This window comes from Phycodurus eques, chromosome 3 (genome assembly GCF_024500275.1).
Source record: "Phycodurus eques isolate BA_2022a chromosome 3, UOR_Pequ_1.1, whole genome shotgun sequence".
Classification (NCBI taxonomy): Eukaryota; Metazoa; Chordata; class Actinopteri; order Syngnathiformes; family Syngnathidae; genus Phycodurus; species Phycodurus eques.
Window position 1 is genome coordinate 30646513 of NC_084527.1, and position 20289 is coordinate 30666801.

The 20289-nt window shown below is 41.3% G+C and overlaps 1 protein-coding gene across 1 annotated transcript; it reads left to right on the forward strand.

Moving 5' to 3' along the window:
- The first annotated feature begins 9809 nt into the window (after positions 1-9809).
- ccn1l2 (cellular communication network factor 1, like 2) lies at positions 9810-14298 on the forward strand. Its single transcript, XM_061671077.1, has 5 exons — positions 9810-10083; positions 10197-10410; positions 11350-11712; positions 13027-13229; positions 13354-14298. Exons 1-5 carry the CDS (start codon positions 10012-10014, stop codon positions 13651-13653), a joined length of 1152 nt encoding a protein of 383 aa, XP_061527061.1. The 5' UTR covers positions 9810-10011; the 3' UTR covers positions 13654-14298.
- The last annotated feature ends 5991 nt before the right edge of the window (positions 14299-20289 follow it).

The following is a 20289-nucleotide window of genomic DNA, read 5'->3' on the forward strand; positions in this document are numbered from 1 at the left end:
CTGTCTCCCAAAGTAAGGAAGGGGATATATTTGTGGAATCATTCATATCTATCTAGAAAATCTTTCCATTCCTTCCTTACAAACACACCATAACTATTAACACTTACAATAATAACTGAAATGTTATACCATGTTGAACTATCCTGTTTAGAATTAACTAGACCTCTCGAAGAACTGATTAGCCTGATTTACATTCAGCTCATAGCAGCACGGTGAGAAAGTGGTTAGCATGTCTGTCTCACAGTTGAGAGGTCCTGGGATCAAATCTCAGCTAAGGCCCTCTTGTGTGGAGTTGGCAGGCATGTTTTCCCCTCGCTTGCAACGGTTTTCTCCAGGCGCTTTTCTATACGTGCTCTGCCATTGACAGGCAACCAGTCCCAAAGTCGGCTGGGATAGCACCGGCCAGCTCATTTGCGGGCTGCGGCCCCACCGAGGACAAACAGTATATGTACAACATCTAGTGCAGTAACCTCATTTGTCCAGAAGAGAGAGACAGTAGACTTTTTGGGTGCAAGAGTACTATACACAAGTTCATTTAGCCAAGGCACAAATAGTGTCTTTACATTAGAAGAATCTCACCACACACCACCAAACTAAAGTGTCAGAAAAGTGGATACACAGGTTAATTATTGTATATACCTTCTGCCATTAAGTTGAAGAGCATTTAATTGTTCTGCATGTCACTATGTGTTGCTAGCATGTGAGGGAGAGTGGTCCCAACAGCTTGAGGGCCTGTGTTCTAGCCATGGTCCAGGAGGGACACCTGGGTGTTGTGAGGGTGAAACTATACGCCATACTGTCTGGTGGCCAGGTATCAGTAGAGATGTGGAAACCATCGTGAAAGACTGCACAGGACCGTAAACCATCTCCTCCTCCTCGACACCCCCTAATGTGGCCAATCACCCCATGGACCAACATCCAGGTGAACATCTCCGAAGAGCTTTGATGTGTGGCCCGCCGGATCTGTCATAATCAAGGTTGCCACTGACTTCTTCCTTTCATCCCTGTTTGCTTGCTGGGGTGTGCCTGACGTTATGTAAATGTACCATTATCACAATTGATAACAGGCCTCAATTCATCTCAGTCAACTTGAAATATTTTGCGGCGGTATCAGTCCCAACAAAACTGCGCGATACAGTACCTATGGACTGCCATTTGTAAAGTGTCTCATGATGAAACTATCAGCAACTTTTTGTCACATTTAGCTTCAAACTATTTTTACAAAAATTTGTAAGATTTATCTGTGAGCCAGATGCATTCCTCAAAAGAGCCACATGTGGCTCGTGAACCATAGGTTCCCAATCCCTGCATTTACAGTATATCTAGCTTTATTACAATTATCCATCTGTTCCAGTTCAAATACAATATGCAAGAGTTTCATTTTTTTGTATTTTATTTATTGCACAGCTTCAGTCTCTTTATTTTTTGATTGATCATTAAACTAAGTAGTTTTTAATTTGTTTGCTCTTAATCATGGCCTTGTTTAATGAGTAGGGAGACATAGCAGAAGAGCATTCCATCAATCCATCGATTTTCCGTACCGTTTAGGGTCGCAGGTGTGCTGGCGCCTATCTCAGATGACCTTGGGCGAGAGGCAGACTACACCCTGAACTGGTCGCCAGTCAGTTGCAGGGCACATATAGACACAGACAACCATTCGCATTCACATTCACACTGTCACTGAGCGGGAACTGAACCCACGCTGCCTGCACCAAAGTCAGACGAGTGTACCACTACACCATCAGTGACTCGTGTTCTGACCAAACCTTTATTTTGATTCACCACACCACTATTAAAAATCCAAAAGCAACTCCTCTCATAGGGCAGCACATTTGACAACTGGTCAGCACATCTGCCTCACAGTTCTGAGGACCCGGGTTCAAATCCGGCCTTGCCTGTGTGGATTTTCCATGTTATCCCCGTGCCTGTGTGGGTTTTCTCCACATACTTGGGTTTCCTCCCACATCCCCAAAACATGCATGGTAGGTTAATTGAAGACTCTAAATTGCCCGTAGGTGTGAATGTGAACGTGAATGGTTGTTTGTGTATATGTGCCCTGCAATTGGCTGCCGACCAGTTCAGGGTGTACCCCGCGTCTCAACCGAAGATAGCTGGGATAGGCTCCAGCACGCCTGCGACCCTAGTGAGGATAAGCGGTATGGAAACTGAATGAATGAATGAAAATGGTGTCCGAAAGGGATGATTTTTCAAAGGATAATTTTAATAATATTCTACTGTCAGGTCATACAGACCGTTTTAACATGTATGACGAAAAGTGGCAACTCTACCTTACCTTTAATATGTCAAAGTTAACAAATATTTTTGAAAATGTGTAAAAAGTAAGTCCACAATTGACACCAGTTTTTTAAAACATTGTTTTAAAGCTAAATCTGACAAATGCTGATGTTATTTCCAGCATGAATGCTTTGCAAACACTACTCCATAGTGCTGAGCGTGCAGATGGATGAAGAAATGGAAGCTTCTTTACACACACACACACACACACACACACACAGCTCACTGCTGCACTTCATGGTGTACATACATGCGAAATGAAAAAGCAAAACATGTCCTAATCCTTTGATGCTGTCTGAAAATAAGTCTTGCGAGGTACACTGACATGATATGAAATCTTTAATGCCATAACACCTCAGTGATTTGTGCAGCATTAAAGGCTTTTGGCTGAAAAGTTTAGCCTCATTCCAAATTTTAGAAACGAGAATGTCCAAGAGGGGAGGTTTTCACTGACATATATGACCATTATAAATATTTAACTGGACTCACAGTACCTATAATATGAATGTGGTATACATATTATATTGCAAACACCTAAATATCAACATTGTTCAGATAGTTTTTTCCTTTTTCTTTTTACTATAGACAAATAATCAAACAAAAAAAACAAATAATCACACTTCTTTGCTAAGAGAGACAAATTGCAATGAGTGTATCCGTGACCCTTCATGACACTTTCAAAGCCCGTGCTGTCATTTCTCGATCAAATGTGACTTCATTTTTTATACGCTACGAAGCACTTTCCAGTCACCTCAAGCACAGTGTTTGTGTCCTACTTCCCGAAGGGGAGCCCTGGAACATTTTCTGTTTACGCATTTACTGTGATAACATTTTCCGCGCTGAATCACAGGCAATGCTGTGTAGTGGTGCCACCTTTCCTCCGCCGCAAACAGGGCACTCTCTGTGTCAGGCGGCCATACCGCCAGCTCCCACACTAAAGTCCCTTTGAAATGCCAGTTTGTTTATTCTACATTACTAAATATGCAGGATACAGTTTAGGAAACCTCAGATTCACTGGAGGGAAAGGCTGCATCAGTGTTGATGGCTCTACCCACTCCCTTTGTGTGTGTGTGTGTATGTGTCTGTGTGTGTTTACCTCAAATCCACTTCTCAGATTGTGATCAATCAGAATAACTTTGTTTGTGCAACATCTTGCAACAGTTTGCAGTTTGTTGAGCTCTCTTTTGAACTCTATTTTCATTCTTGCTTTAAAAAAAAATCAATAAATAAATACTCCACCGAGGCTCAATCACATGCAAAGAGTCAGACAGTTACAAGTATTTATTTATTATTTATTTTAGGCCAAATGGATCCAATATAGAACTCCAATCTCCTTTAAACTGTCAAAATGAGCAATCTCCACTCCTAAGTCCCATGGGCATTTGTATTGCAGTTTGATGTAAGCGTTTTCTTATTCGCACAAACATATTTTTGATTGCTTCCATCTTACCATTTTCTATATCACTTGTACTGTTCAGGGTCACAAGGAAACTGGAGCATATCCCAGATGATTTAGGGTGAAAGGTGATTGTCCCTGCCTGTTCCGATCACCTGGGAATCATAGGGCTGACACGGACAGGAGTGCAAAGTCACATTCACGCTGATCGACAATTTAGAGCAGGGACGTCCAAACGTTTTCTTCACACAGAAAAATCGAAGGTCGCAAGTGCCATTAACACATTCAGTGCCATTGACGGCTTTAGAAGTCAAATATCCATGTTAACTGGGAAGGCTGGCAGTGAATTAGTTAATTAAGGATGTTTCCTCACAATGGAAATGATCAGAATGTATTCAGGATGTAGGGCAGTGAAAATATGATTGTTTTAAAAAAAGTGATCTTGTGTCTCACTTTACCCCTGGTTTGGGGTAAATTGAGACAGACCAGGGAAATCAAGCGGGTAAAGTAATCCAGCCTGGGGTAAACTGTCCCACTTACTTTTTTAGTTCACTTTTTCTACCAGAATTAATTAGCTTTGATACAACAGTTAACTTGAAAGCAAGAAAACTTACTTCCATCAATTTTCAACAACGCTTATCCTGGTTCGGGTCACAGGAGCTGGAGCCTATACCAGATGACTACGGGGGAAAGGCGGACTACACCCTGTACTGGTCGGCAGTCAGTCACAGGGCACATATAGACATAGAGAACAATTCACACCCACATTCACGCTATCACTGAGTGGGAACTGAAGCCACGCTGCCTGCACCAAAGTCAGGCGAGTGTACCACTACACCATCAGTGACACAGAAAACTTACTTTTACATGCAAAAAGCATATTTTTGAGGGGAAAACGGTTGGGAACAGTAAACAGACGCGACAGGATATCCGTTAGTAAAGGCTTTTGTTATTTATTGTTTACCGTGCCATTAAGCAACATTGCTCAGAGATACGTGTTTTCTTGTTTTTTTTACATGTTTTAAAATAGTGTTAAACAAATGTAATTTTATCCAATTTTTCTCTGGGCACTTCGGTTTCCTCCCACATCCCAAAAATATGTATGGTCGGTTAATTGACAACTCTAAATTGCCCATAGGTGTGAATGTGAGTGCGAATGGTTGTTTGTTTGTATGTGCCCTGCGATTGGCTGGCAACCAGTTCAGGCTGTACCCCGCCTCCTGCCCAATGATAGCTGGGATAGGCTCCAGCGCACCAGCGACCCTAGTGAGGAGAAGCAGCTCAGAAAATGGATGCATGGATGGGTTAAGTCAAACCAAAGTTCTTTATGAATAACGTCTACATCATCCATCCATCCATCCATATTACTATTATTATTATTATTATTATTATTATTACTAATAGTAGTAGTTGTAGTAGTAAGGGACGTCATACCTGGTGAAAGGTTTCGACACCCACATTTTTCCAGATTATTAACAATAACGTAACTGACGGAAAGGACAAAATGAATTGCACAAATACCGCATGCCGAGCAGTTATCGCCACGGAGTGCCACAGTACATGCTGTGGCCCGTTTTAGCGAATGATGTGTGAGTGGTGGAAAACAAGTGAGAGACGAGAACATCTTCTCCTACCTTGCAACCCAGCGTAGAAAGTAAGCAGTACAACGCAGGCGAATGACACGGGCCATGTCAAATATTATCTTTTGCATATGCACAGGCTGCAAAAAAACTAAATGTGGGATGTAAATGGGCCCAAGGCTGAGGTTTGGACTAGTATTCATAGGCCACCTGCCCATGTCTGACTTACAAAGGCCATTCATTATAGCCATTGTGGTCACTTACTGGTGCTCTATTCTCTCTGCTGTCATCGCTCCTATTAGATGCAGTGGAGGAATGTGCAGGCCACGACTTCCCTCTGCTTGGACAGAAGCCAACTGCCGCACCTGCTTCTACCCCAACCAGTACACCTACTAGTCTGCCTTTTCTTACTTTTGATTTATTCCAAAATCTCATGCTCCACATCTCATGACGTAATATGCTCACACCCATCTATGAAATCTAATACTGTGCTGGTCATTGACTCGGACTGCTGTGGTATGAATTGTATGTGCATGCAGGGAAAATGGAGCCAATTCACATTAAGATTGGGATGAGTGATAAATAGAGTTTACCAGAGCTTTGTAAGGACACTTGTATGAGGAATTTGTCTGAGACGTAAATTGTGACGTTCAAGTTCTGACACTGGACTCACAAACGGATCACACCGTATTAGCCATTAGCAAAGAGCGCAATTGTTGCAGACATAAAATATGGGTTTTGTGTGTTAGACCAAATATGTAGTTATATGCTACACTTCCTCTTTTACTTTTAGGTCAATATAAAAGCAAGACTCTGATTTGCTTGCCTAATGTGCAAAAGCGACCAAGAGCTTTGTTGTTTGAGTAATGCTATTTGGTCCATATTAACTTGAAATCCAACCAGTAGAATGGAGACTGTTATAACAGAGTTTTTTTTCTTTTGTTTTCATTGCTACTTCCTGATTTGCAGAGGATGATGAACCGACTGGCTAAAATGTTTCCGAGGTCGATTTATTTTATGAATTCTTACCAGTCTTCTTCAGCGCCTGCCTCAACACCCTGCAAAATGTAATCTTATGAATAGCAAATGACCTCTGACCTCCATATGTATTGGAAATGGTTGATAGCTGACAAACAATGGTCGGCGCATGGCCAGGCTCGAGGCTGGCAAACTGGCACCCCCGCCACCCCCCACCTCGTAAGGACTCCCCCCTCTGCTCCAACATGACGCAGCGTGGCCAGTATACACATCCGGCCTTTGTGGGCCAGGAATTTGAAGAATGTAGACTGCTGCCCTTCTCCCTGCTGTTGCCCATCAAGGTGCTGGCCACCATCCCCTCACCTCCTTCACCACCATCTAAATACTGCCTAGCATCCCAGTGGACTTTCAACACAGCTGGGCGTTTGTTTATGTACAGTGCCGTGAAAAGTATTTGCCCACTTCTCGAATCTTTCTTTTTTGCATTCGTTTCAACATTTGAATGTTTAAGATCATCAAGTAAACATACAATGCTTTCTATAAATGTTGATTCTACTTACATAAGGAAAACAAAACTATTCAAAGCTACCTGGGTCTGTGTAAAAAAAGTAATAGCCCCCTAACCCTAATAACTGGTTGGGCCACGCTCAGTAGCCCAAATCAAGCATTTTCGATAACTGCTCATGAGTCTTTCACATCTCTGTGGAGATATTTCGACCCACTCTTCCTTGCAGAATTGTTTTAATTTTAATAGAAGGTTTTCAAGCACAAACTACCCTTTTAAGGCGTTTCAATCGGATTTAAGTCCAGACTTTAAGTAGGCCACTCCAAAACCTTTATTTCTTTCCCCAATGACATTCAGTGTTTTGGATTGTTTTCCTGCTGCAGAGCCCAAGTGTGCTTCAGCTTGAGGTCACGAACTGAGGGCTGAACATTCTCCTTTAGGATTTTCTGGTCAAGAGCTGAATTGATGGTTCCATCAACCACAGCAAGTAGTCCAGTTCCTGAAATACCAAAGCAGCCCCAGCCCATCACAGTTCCATCACCATGTTTGACTATTGGTATGATGTTCTTTTTATAAAATGCTGTTACATTTACACCTGATGTAACGACCTTCCAAAAAGTACAACTTTCGTCCCATCCGTCCTTTGAATAGTCTCCCAAATTCTTGGGAGTCACTCATGTTTTTTTTTGCAAAAGTAAGACAAGCCTTTATATTATTTTTGGTCAGCGGTGGTTTTTGCCTTGGAACTCTGCCATAGATGCAATTTTTGCCCAGTCTCTTCCTTATTGACCTTAACTGAGACAAGGGTGGCCAGCAGTTCTTTAGATGTTGTCCTGGGTTCCTTTGTAATCCCTGGATGAGTTGTCACTTTGCTCTTGGGGTAATTTTTCTAGGCTGGCCACTCTTGGGAAGGTTCACCTTTGCTCCGTGTTTCCTCCACTTGTGGCTCTCACTGTGGTTTGCTGGTATCCGAAAGCTTTAGAAATGGCTTTCTTTTCTCCTGCCTGTCTGTGTAAGATCATACAGTACATGCTCCTCTGAAAGTGCCCCAAAATCCTTTCAAGGTTGAAAACAAGCCTGACATGCTGGTTGGCCTAGGACCACAAAGTGGATTATTATTATTTTTTTTAAGTGGCCTTGAACATTTATTTCTAATCATGTCCAAAATCCTCCTCTTCAGTAAATTAGTTCTCATACACATAGTCAGTTCAACCAATCAGAGGACTATTTAACTGAACGATGGGGAAAATACCCCCATGACTCAGCCTGCGTGAAGGCGCAGAGTGGTGAATCTTAAATCTGATTGGTTAGACCATTTCAACGGTGTGTTTGACATGGCTGACGCCAGCACTTGGGATTCTGAAGGCCTTGAGGCAGATTACATTTACATGGCAACACATAGAATCTTAAATCGGATTGGACAAAAAAAAAATCTACATATACAGCACTGTACATGACTGGAAGGGGAGTCATGCTAAGAAATGAAGACAAGAGACTTAAATTAATAATTAATAACTTTGATTCCTGAATTCCTTTGGATCGTGGCATTTTGTTTCAGTAGTCAGTATATTCAGGTTTTCGGAATTTGTATTATATACTATATAAATGCATGTGTTTTATTATATTATTTATTATAATAAATATTATAAATAATTAATAATTTAATTAAGTTGTAACTGTAGGTCAGTGCTTTTGATGGTATTTAGGCCATCTGAGACAACTCGGAAGGCCGTCACGGCACACCACTGTCATTTTGTCAGACAGGTTCTATTTAAGTGATTTCTTGATTGAACAGGTCTCGAGGTAATCAGGGTTGGGTGTGGTCAGTGAAAATGAACTCAGCTGATTAGCCACAGTGAATCGGTTAATTCATGATTTAACGGGGGGCCGGTTACAGTACTTTTCACACAGGGCCTTTTTATTTCTTTGTTTTATCTTAAATCTTCTTAATCTTAAACATTATTGGGGGTTGGGGGGGGACTATGCAAAAAAATGAGAATTTGAGAAGGGGGCAATTACTTTTTCACGGCACTGTAAATTTGTGCACTGTGGTATGTGTCCTCCCACATGCACACAAAACTACACGGCAGCTTCAGACTTGAATGACAGCACCTGCTCTTGGAAGGCGAGTAGTGTGCAGTGGCTCTAATTTAGAAGCCACACGTTTGAATACATCAGTACCCTTATAGTTTTACTAGTTTGGCTTCTTTTCATGTGCAAATGTACAGTTGGTGTTTTGTCCTTGATGGCTAAAAACTCTGACCTTGTGGTGAGATGATTTTGGTGCTTCCAAGTTCAATAGCAAAGAGTTCAAGTCAACAGGATTCAAAAGGACACACTAAACCAGTGTAAAAAAAAATAAAAAAAATGGTGGCAGTAAAGACAGACTGTAAAGTGATCTCATGTCACCTGTGTCTGGACCACAGACACTCAGAAGGAGCATAGATAGATCTGTCACTTGAAGTGATGAATTACCTGCCCTCCAACAAACGTGCCTGATGGCTGACAAAGGGAATGCTGACTTTTTCCTGCCACTCATGAGAACCCGAGATTAGGCCTGTATTTCCTGGAACAGTGGCCCATTCGGAAAGAGGATGGGGGAACACAGGATGTCCTGAGCTACAGTGTCCGCACAGCACAGTGTAGTGTTGTTCACAGGGACTTTCTCCATTTCAACATATCCCCTGTTCAAAGCCGCCACCATGATGGAGTATGTTTTTCTTTTTTGTAGTTTCCATTACACCTGTTGTTTTTCCTACCTTCATGACTTCAGTCAACTCTGACTAGACCTGTCCACCTCTAAGTTGGTGTGTGGGGATGAGGGTTTCCTAAATGAACTGACACATTTGACAGGATGTGGTTAAATTGTTACATCAGTACAAACGAGGGCAAACAACTTATTTTTCAGCTCAAGGTATTCAGTCGTTCGACCAAATTTTTGTCAGTCCCACCTTCTGCCTCTGTTGTACTGATGATATCACAGAGGGGGTGGGTCCATGTGTGTCTATAAGTACAGGCCCTATTGGGGGAAACCTCTTCATGAAGTAGAGCTGAGCTGAGCTGAGCTGACAGTGGAGACACATAACAGAGCTGACTGGTGTACTAATTTGCAAGGATCCTGTGGACGGCTCATTCTGGAACTGACTAACAAGACAACACTCCACTTTGAACATAGCTTTCTTCCAAATAGCTTTTTAAAAATTATTATTATTATTATTATTGTTATTTTTTAACTTTGAACAAACTCTGCAACAAGGATGCTTTACCTTACTGTTAGTTTGCACCAGATCTTTTTCACCTTGTTTGTGGTCTGCAGTACTGTGGTGATGGTGAGTTGTTGTGCTTCTGCACTCTCATCAGGCTGTCAAACAAGTATTCCACATCCATTAATGTTTCTTTAACTACTACAAATTGTAGGTTAACCTCTGACCCTGCTCCTTAGGCAGATGATGAATGCTCACCTGTTTGCGCCTGTGCTGCCTCATCCCCAATGTGTCCAGCTGGTGTCAGCTGGGTGACTGACCACTGTGGCTGCTGTAAAATATGTGCAAGGCAGTTCAATGAAGACTGCAGTGTTACTCAGCCCTGCGATCACATCAAGGGGCTACGCTGCCAATTCGGAGCTGGAGGAGACCCAGAGAGAGGACTGTGCCGAGGTGACGATCAGATAATGTCATGTTAGTGATCAGGATTAACACTTCAAGTCCCATTTGTATGTCATCTCATGCTGAAAACAAAACTTTCATTTCACTCATCTCAGAAGATGCATACGCTAAATATTGAATTCGTGTATTATTCCCTGAATTAGGAAACATTTTGAAAAAAATTCACAGTGTTAAATAGAGAATTTTCACCATTGAAATGGTCTGGCAGCACCAATGTCTGGATCCAAAAGGGAATCAAAACATAAAATACAGTGAAACCTCGGTTTACGAACAACCTGGTTTAAAGAACAATTCAGTGTATGAACAATTTTTGAAAAGAAAAATTACCTCAGGTTATATACTATTTTCAGTTTACGAACAGTCATGGCATGCTGAAGGCGGAGAACACCGCATGAACATAATTGGTTTTGTGTCAGAAATGGCAGCCACATCCCACAATGCAACACAAAAGCTGCGCTGCATTCTGGGAGGTGGTGGCCATTTAGGCCTAGCAGTGACCACAGTGAGCAAAACATTACTGTACCTGAAAAGGATAAGACACTGCGCAGTGATTTGCTAGTGAACCCACTGTTACTTCATCATCAGAAACAATGTTTTCACCAATTTCTATTTTGTACAGTATTTGATTTGAACCACACAACAATCAAAATAAAGAAAATATAAAGTTGTTCTGCAACTGAAACAGATTAATTGCATTTCCATTCATTTCAATTGGAAATATTAAGTCGGTTTGCGAGCATTTCGGTTTGAGAACAGGATCATGGAACTAATTAAATTCGTAACCTGAGGTTCCACTGTAGATCAAATCTTTGACAACTTTTGAAGTCAACACCGCAATAAATACAAATACTGGAGAGTGTTTTCCCTCTACTCTGTCCCTGAATAACAATCAAAAGTTTCTCATAGTTTTGTGTTTCTTGTGTGCCCTAGCTAAGGCTCATGGTCAACCCTGCGAGTTCAACGACGAGTGGTACCAGCACAGTGAAAACTTCCAGCCCAGCTGCCAGCACCAGTGCACCTGTATCGATGGAGTGGTGGGTTGCATGCCCCTCTGTCCTCACCAAGTTCCCCTTCCCAACTCGCACTGCTTACGGCCCCGGTTGGCACGGCCAGAACGCAGCTGCTGCGAGGAGTGGTTTTGTGATGACGACAACCACATCAGCGTAGAGACAGGAGAACAGACACACACCCCGCTGTCAGACATTCAGCCTCTGCCAAACCACATCAGTGCTTTGCTGCCACCCTATCCACAGCCTCGCCAGCCAGCTGCCACTGGTGGGACCATGTTTAGAGGTAATGTTTAAAGTCTTCTTTTTTGATGTCTTTCTTGGTCATAAACATGAGCCACAGAGTGCATTTCGGTTTCGTTGAATGAAATAGCAATACATTCAGCATCACAACAGTTTCACAAAACTGGACAGTATGGAAAAAACGAAAACTTCCAAGGCCCTTTTCTGTTCCAAATGTTCAAAGCCAGATCATAAAGGTGTCCTTGGATTAGTTTGGTGTGGAAGAACTTGAATCCCCTGACCTCAACACCATCGTACATCTTTGGGATGATTATCAGCCACACGTCACAAATGTAGACGCACTCCAACATCTTGCAGAGAGTCTTCCCAGAATAGATTTGTAGCTGCAAAGTAATGATGGAAACTTTAGTTCTTTTGACTGTACTCAATCATAGAATCAGTTCATTAAAATGATTCCTTCAAAAGATTAATTTACTGGCTCATTTAATGCTACAGTACATCCATTAGTTCATGATTCTGCCCCGAGGTTCACATTCACTCTGTAACATGTTCACCGACTGAGGGATGGTTTACTTTGAGTGGGATACATCCGCTAAAGACTGCAGCCTATACAAGTCCTCTATGTTACGGAGTTTACCAAATAACTAGTTAACTAGGAAAGAGTTTAAATAAAACAAACAAACAAAAACATTGCAGCTGTAATGCATATAGGCACAGAGGAGAGATATAATAAAGCCTTTAGATTTGTTGTTGTTATTTTACATTTATTTTAAATCTCCAAACAGCCTAACGGACTTGTAGCCTGACCTACACACTCCACTTTAAAGTTTATGTGTTGTCTGTTAAGATAATAAGGACATCTATGTGTGTTTGTTTCAATGTGGCTTGAGTCAAAATGAGCCTTTAGTTTGGAGAAATGCACGCCAATGAAAGCATTTTCCCACGAGGAGGAATCAGAATCACTCAGGGCAGAATCAATCACTGAGCGATTCGTTAACTGCGAATGAACGACATCTCCCTGCCCCACCCGCTCGCTGTCTGCGTCATTAGTCGAAGTCTCACAACTTTGCCGGCACGCTCGCGGCTGAGCTCAACTGAACTGAGAAAGGAACGAATCAGTTCATTAAATGATTCCATTCAGTGTGTTGAGGCAAAAGATTTGTTTGCTTGAACAAATCCTTCATGACTGACACAGCATAATTGCAACGGGGAGACCCATTCCATATCTGTCTTCTATTTTTTTTTCTCCCTGTAGGATTAATAACCACCTGACCGGCTTTTGCCCATATAATGTATGCACAGGTATAGTTATGAAGACCATCTAGAACTGTTGGTTCTCGTCCTTTCTCTCTGACAGAGATAACAGCATTCCCGAAGTCTGATTTGTTACTGGAGTCCAGCTGTTTTTCACAAACCACTGACTGGACAGAATGCTCCACTTCATGTGGGATGGGAGTATCAAGTCGTGTCACCAACAACAACCCAGACTGTCAGCTAATCAGAGAAACCAGGCTTTGTCAGATCCGACATTGTGACTGGGAGCTTCCTATGGCTATTAAGGTAGGCAGAGAAACACTGAAATGAGGAATGTGAAAGCTCTCGGAGTAATGGCAGAGATCATTGTTTACATTTAAAAGGACTTCTAGATGTGATTTTAAAAGCATCTGTTGTATGTTGTGCGTAGGGGAAGAAGTGCCAGAGAACTGTTCGCCCGGAGGAGCCAGTTCAAATCACTTTTGCTGGATGCTCCACAGTACAGCGCTACCGCCCTCGCACCTGCGGATCTTGTCTCGACGGCCGCTGCTGCAGGCCCTCCGTCACCCGCACTATGCGGCTCCGCTTCCGTTGCCTGGACGGCGAGAGCTTCTTCAGAAACATCATGTGGATCCAACGCTGCAGCTGCAGTAGAAGCTGTCGCACACACAGCAGGCCCTCGAGCCCTTCGCTCAGCCTCCACAATGACATTCACACCTTCAGGCGCTGAAGATGAGTCATCAGCTCTGGCCCATAAGACCTTGCAACGATCCCTTTTACCCCTTTAGCCCTACTATCCCCACCCTTGGCAATTTACCCGCTTGCACTTTAAGCTCCCTGCCAGAATGACATCAGTTTGTCCACATTACAGTAGAGGTGTGTAACCTCTCCACCACCAGAGGAGCTCAGAGGAGAACACACAGTGCAGCTCCCTTAGACTGTTGGCAAAAAGCTTGTACTGAAACGTTTTGGTTTTTTTGAGCATTTTTGTTCACTTCCTCTATTTCCACAGAGGGTAATATGATGTAGTCTCACAGAGATGTTAAGACCAGTAACAGAATGTTTCAAGGGAGGATGATTTTGTCATGCAATTTCAGTTAATGAAAACTATGACATTTGTTTTCCATTACAGACTGTAAGGTCTGTCTGTGTACTGTATCATGATCCATCCACTCTAAAGTGTTTTTTTTTTCTTGACATATGACTGTATCTAGACTTCACTCATACTGTATTTGTGGAGTGATATTTTCGGGGATCACCTCATTTTTCGGGGTGTGATATTTTGTGTCATTGTGTTGAAATTGACCATAGTGTGCTTTATTTTTGAAGAATGTTGCATATTTAAGACACGCTTTTTTTTGTTTTTGTCTGTCCACGCCTGTATATCAAATTAAAAAAGTCATGCGTAAAAGGTCATGGGTAATTTGTGAGCCATGTCCAAACTGGTTGTCCACTTTCTGAAAAATGATGTCTGCAAAAAAAGGCTGAACGATATCGTTAAACTGAAGATTTCGTCTGTCATACAGGGAAACGTTCCTAAAATGATGTTGGGAAGACACTGATGCACAAATCAAAGACCGGAACTGAAGTCTTCTCTTAGTGGAGCTTATAAACAGGAAAAAAATAGATCTAAAACAACGAAGTACATTTTCAGTGGGTAACAATTAAAGAGTGTCAATAACAAGTTGATGATGTTTCCTTGAAACAAGATGTATGCTGAATCTGTCTTGCTGAAAGGAAAACTCTTAATCAGGGCTCAGTGTGCTCGCCACTGCTACGTGGAGTCGTACGGCGTGCCGGCCGATTCTGAAGCTTAGACATAACGTTGGACCATGAAATTCCTCACCCTCACCTCCTCCCTTCTCCTGTGACGATGGAGGAACTCTCTGACCTGGTTACTCTACCAATCAAACCACTGGTGAGACTTCACCTCCACCAAGCGCTCCAGTCTTCATTCCCAAAATGTTGAGGGAATGAAGGCCACAGTTAATCGAAATTAACAACTAACCCTAACCCTGGATGACGATTCAAGAATCCTCAAAAACTGAAGGAATTAAGACCAGCAAGAACTTTAAGGTCTTAATGGTATGCTGAAGCCCTTATAGCACAGGTATCAAACTGGTGGCCCGGGGGCCAGATCTGGCCGTCCTTTTATGTGGCCCGCGAGAGTGTGCGTCGACTTTGTGTTTCTTGCTAATATACCAAATTACAAATTGGCTTCACTTTTAAAAATATTGAGATATTGCAAGCATTTTTTTTTGCTCCCAACCCCACTTTTGAAATAAAATTGATTCATACTGTAGTTGAACAGTTTCGACTGGCTTTTGATTTCAAAAGTAATTATCCATTAATTTGTGTACATGTAATAATATCAGGCATTCATACATTCATACGGGTTTGCAGCCATAACGGCCCTCCGAGTGGAACCATAACTGCGATGTGGCCCGTGACACTGAATTATTTTGACACCCCTGCTTTATAGTGTCCTATCATCCCACTAGAACACTGTGATCCAATAGTTCAATAGTTTCCAGAATGTGAGACAAACCCTTCGGGTCTCAGGGTCTTTCACATTAAAACCTTTTTCCAGATTTGGTCCAGTGACAGAGAACACTTATGTGGAACCCAATCCTTTTTAAGCAATTTTGCCTCATCCCTGCTGTTACATACTAGTGGTGAATGGTAGACTTCAAAGCATAAAAATAACAATTTTCAGAACAAAATCTCCCAAGGGTCAGTCACAAACTCAATAGCCTCAGCTCCAAGGAGATTAAGCATGACTGGTAGAGCACAAGGCAGGCATGGCTGACGCCAGAGGACAGAGAGTGAACTGACAGGTGCAGGTCAATTGGCTAAAAACAATGACACACACAATTACAATAATAATAATAATAATAATAATATTTGAAAAGAGCAGGTCTGCAATTGGGTGACAACCACTTCAGGGTCCCAGCCTTTGCACCTATATCAGTTGGGATGGACTCATGCTTCCTTGCGACCATGAACAGGGTAAAAATAAATCTGATTGATGGATAATTGAAATTACTGTACATTCAAATGATTCAGGGCCCTTTTTTAATGGAAAAATACTCTTACCTGACGAGAATTTTCATGTGGAAGGTCCGACTGACATTGTCCGTTTTTTGTTTTCTGGTCGTCCCCCAAGATGAAGGGGTCACGACAGCCTTCAGCAGCATTGAAGACTGCTGGAAAGTGGGAAATATCCCACTTAGAGCTACGAAGCTCCGACTGCTAACAATTTGACCCCCTGACAATAAGATTTCTGTAAATTGGGTCACATCACAGGGTACATCAATTTATTCCGACTTCCACTAGTGGCAACTTCACCTTCACGTGGCATTCCATTGACTATTTCAACTTTTTGAAGTGGGAGGCCTGAAATTTCTGACTTTCAAATTTTCTGCAAGGCAGGCGCGCAGATGCGATTTTGAGACGTAGCTCGTATTGAAGTTCATTAAGTAAGCAAAAGTGATCTTTTAAAATTTGACTGCTGACTGTGAGTCCAGTTTGTATGCTAAGGGTAGCGAACAAGCAGGACTCTTTGTGCTCTCAGTTGGAATAAAGCATGCATATAAGATAAAACTGATGTCGACATTATTAAAATTCTTCCGTTTTACTGTTGTACTTTGGAAGAGGTTGAATTCTTGTACTGTTCCGCCTGTTGACAGGATCCACAAAACATATGGCACACCATTTCACCATGGCGACAGACTTAGCATTTGCTTTCGTCACTGTCAGTTTGCAGTTGCTTAATGACAATGTTTGTACACACCAACTATTTGTTTGGTGTAAATTCAAACAGATCATCAAGTCACTAGAGTTTTTGTACACGAAAACTGGAGTCCCGTGGCAACGTTGCACTGTTCATTTGTTTATAAGATGCTTTCCTGGTATTTTAATACAATGCATAGCCACAAGATAATGAGAAATACACGTATTGGGATTAGTGACAGTTTCCCATTTAAGTTAAAACCAAATATGTTACTGTAATTTAATCAACTAAACGTCCCTCAAAACACTTTAATTATTAGGTGTTTATTACTATCCAGCTGATAAATATGCTTTAGAAAGACAACTGCAGACAAAATTTGTTGAAATCAAGCAAGATAGGTTTGTGGCATGGCAGAAGGGAACATAGTTGTTCTTACAGTGGCTTTGCTGATAATTGAATTTTAGCAAAAGATACACTGCATAGAAATGTGTCTCAAATTGACTCAAACAACAACCCAGAGTTCCTGTAGTAGTCTGAACTGAAAAATGGGGCATGTCGGTTTTGACCCGTCATACCGCAAACATCAGGTGACACTTTGGTGCTTGTAGTCATGATGAAGGATTTAAAATCTGAGCTTAAAGGGTCTCTCCACATCACAGTTTGCTAGATTCAGAGATGTGATGGACTTGGCAACCTGCTGCACTGTGATGCTCTGCAGACAGTTTGTATTGGCTGGGAACCCAGACTGGAAGTTGCAGGTGTTGTCCAACCTCACAGCGAACTGTGACTTTCAGCATGGCCTTGATAGTGGAACAGGAAATATGTCGGAAATCAACAGTCTTAGAAAGTGGTGGAAGTAATCTTGAGTCCATGCCAACTGCTCTCAGCAACAACACCAATGTTTATTCTGTATATTTTTTCAGCTCTATTCTTTCTTTTCTCTTTGAATGAAAACATGGGTATGATCTACACCCCAGTTCCAATTAAGTTGGGACGTTGTGTTAAACATAAATAAAAACCAAATGCAATGATTTGCAAATCATGTTGAACCTGTATTTAATTGAATACACAACAAAGACAAGATATTTAATGTTCAAACTGATAAACTTTATTGTTTTTATGGACGCAAAGTTCTAAAGCCAGCATCTGTGATGGTGTGGGGCTGTGTTAGTGCCAATGGCATGGATAACTTACACATCTGTGTAGGCACCATTAATGCTGAAAGGTACATACAGGTTTTGGAGAAACATATGCTGCCATCCAAGCAACGTCTTTTTCATGGACGCCCCTGCTTGTTTCAGCAAGACAATGCCAAACCACATACTGCACGTGTTACAACAGCGTGGCTTCGTAGTAAAAGAGTGCGGGTACTAGACTGGCCTGCCTGCAGTCCAGACCTGTCTCCCATTGAAAATGTTTGGCGCATTATGAAGCGTAAAATAAGACAACGGAGACCCGTTGAAGGTGTACATCAAGCTAGAATGGGAAAGAATTCCACCTACAAAGCTTCAACAATTAGTGTCCTCCGTTTCCAAACGTTTATTGAATGTTGTTAAAAGAAAAGGTGATGGAACACAGTGGTAAACATGACCCTGTCCCAGCTTTTTTTGGAACGTGTTGCAGCCATAAAATTCTAAGTACATGATTATCAGTGTGAACATTAAATATCTTGTCTTTGTAGTGTATTCAATTAAATATAGGTTGAACAGGATTTACAAATCATTGTATTCTGTTTTTATTTATGTTTAACACAATGTCCCAACTTAAAAAAAAAAAAACTAGAAAGACAAAAATGTCATACAGTAATGCATTTTTCCTCCTCAATGTGGCATTTCAAATATAAATGATAAGTGTGCTATTTCTAAAACAACAACTCTAATGATGGCCTAAGACATTTGCACAGCACTGATACAGTATGATGACAATATATGAATCATCCTCATTAGAGCCGTGGGTAAGCTGCAGCCTATCCCAGCTGACTTTGGACGACAGCTAAATAAGGTAACCAAAATGGTGCTCAATAGCATGTATAGTTGAATTTTTCACCAGCGTAAACTACAAACACAGGAAACATGCTTAATTAATATATAGAGGTGTCAATCAAAACTAAAACCACATTTTTCAATTCAAACCAGAATAAAAGTATAATTGTAGTGGATGCACCTGAATTGTTGGTCTTAGATTGGAACTCAGTAATGTGCAAGTGTGATTGCTATTGAGGGTACAGTACCCAAAGCCCCGGGTCTGTACTGCTCTCTGGCGTCTACATTTTAAATTGCAACTATATCTGACTGGCAGAAGGGTTAAAATTTGTTCAAATGATATACAGTTAAGTAATCATTTTATAATATATATTTTTAATGTAGCTCTAGTCATTGCTACCATCACTACTGTATGTAGACACTAAATTCACTAGTTCATTTAAAATTCAGAGCATTTATCCTGGTCAATATAAACTAGGGCATTGACTAGAGTAAATGTCTGCACCGAAAGTAACCTGAAGTAACGTTGAGCAAGAACCTCAGTTTTTTTTTTAGCCATCTGTCTGCTTTTCATCCAAGCAGCATACACATTGTCATTGCCTGCCTGCACGAGTATGGTCTGCTTTCTCCGTGCGGTGTACAACAGAAAAAAATTGGAAGTAGAGTGTGCATTCAAATTCTCCTCGAGGGATCAAGATACAAATAATTTTGTCTGGATTACATTGCAAAAAATCTTTGGTCGAGGGGACTCTGTCATTGATATTTGTGCCTGTTTTTAGCCTGATTTGAACTTTTTTTTTTTGTATTATATACCTATGCAACTATATAACACTGTACATTTAGTATGTATTTGTATATTCTTTTATTTTGCTTTGTTTTACTCTGTTGTCTGCTGCCAGGTCGGCTTTGCAAATGAGAATCTGTTCTCAATTTCTTTAACTAGACAAATAAAGGTTAAATAAATACAAAATAAATACTAATACTCAGCGCTTTCTTAACATATGTCAAATGATTTGAGAGACAATGCTGGGGCAAAGTAATCGGGATACTGTGCTTAAACAGGAGACGCAAAAAAGCTTGCTTACTTTCCTCCTGCAGTGGTTGTTTGAAATCAGAATACATGTAACGAAATTACGTCATCAGATTACAAAACAAGGTAACTGTATTCCATTACTGTTACAGAAAACAAACAAAAAAACAAATACGTGATCAGATTGCAGGTACATTTGAAAAGAAATTGGAATTATTTTGTAGGATTACTATTTTAAAACAGGGAGAGACTGTTGTTGATTTTTAGCCCCAACCTTTTGCAGAGTTAGCAGCACATTATTGAATCATAAAGTGGGAAGTGTGTGTGTGTGTGTGTGTGTGTGTGTGTGTGTGTGTGTGTGTGTGTGTGGGTGCGTGTCATCGAAGGGAGAGGTTAAACTACCGCTAACTGCAAAGGCTGCCGTCATAAATTTAATTAGCCCTCTTTTTTTTTTTCCATTTCCCTCAGTGTATAACACACAATTAATTTTTTTTTTTTTATGAAGCTAGGCAGGACAATGAACAGGAGGTTTGCACTTTTGTCTCACAGTTCTGAGGTTTTGGATTTGTATCCTTAGTGGTCCAGGTTCCTCCCGCTCCCGCATTCCAAAAACATTATTAT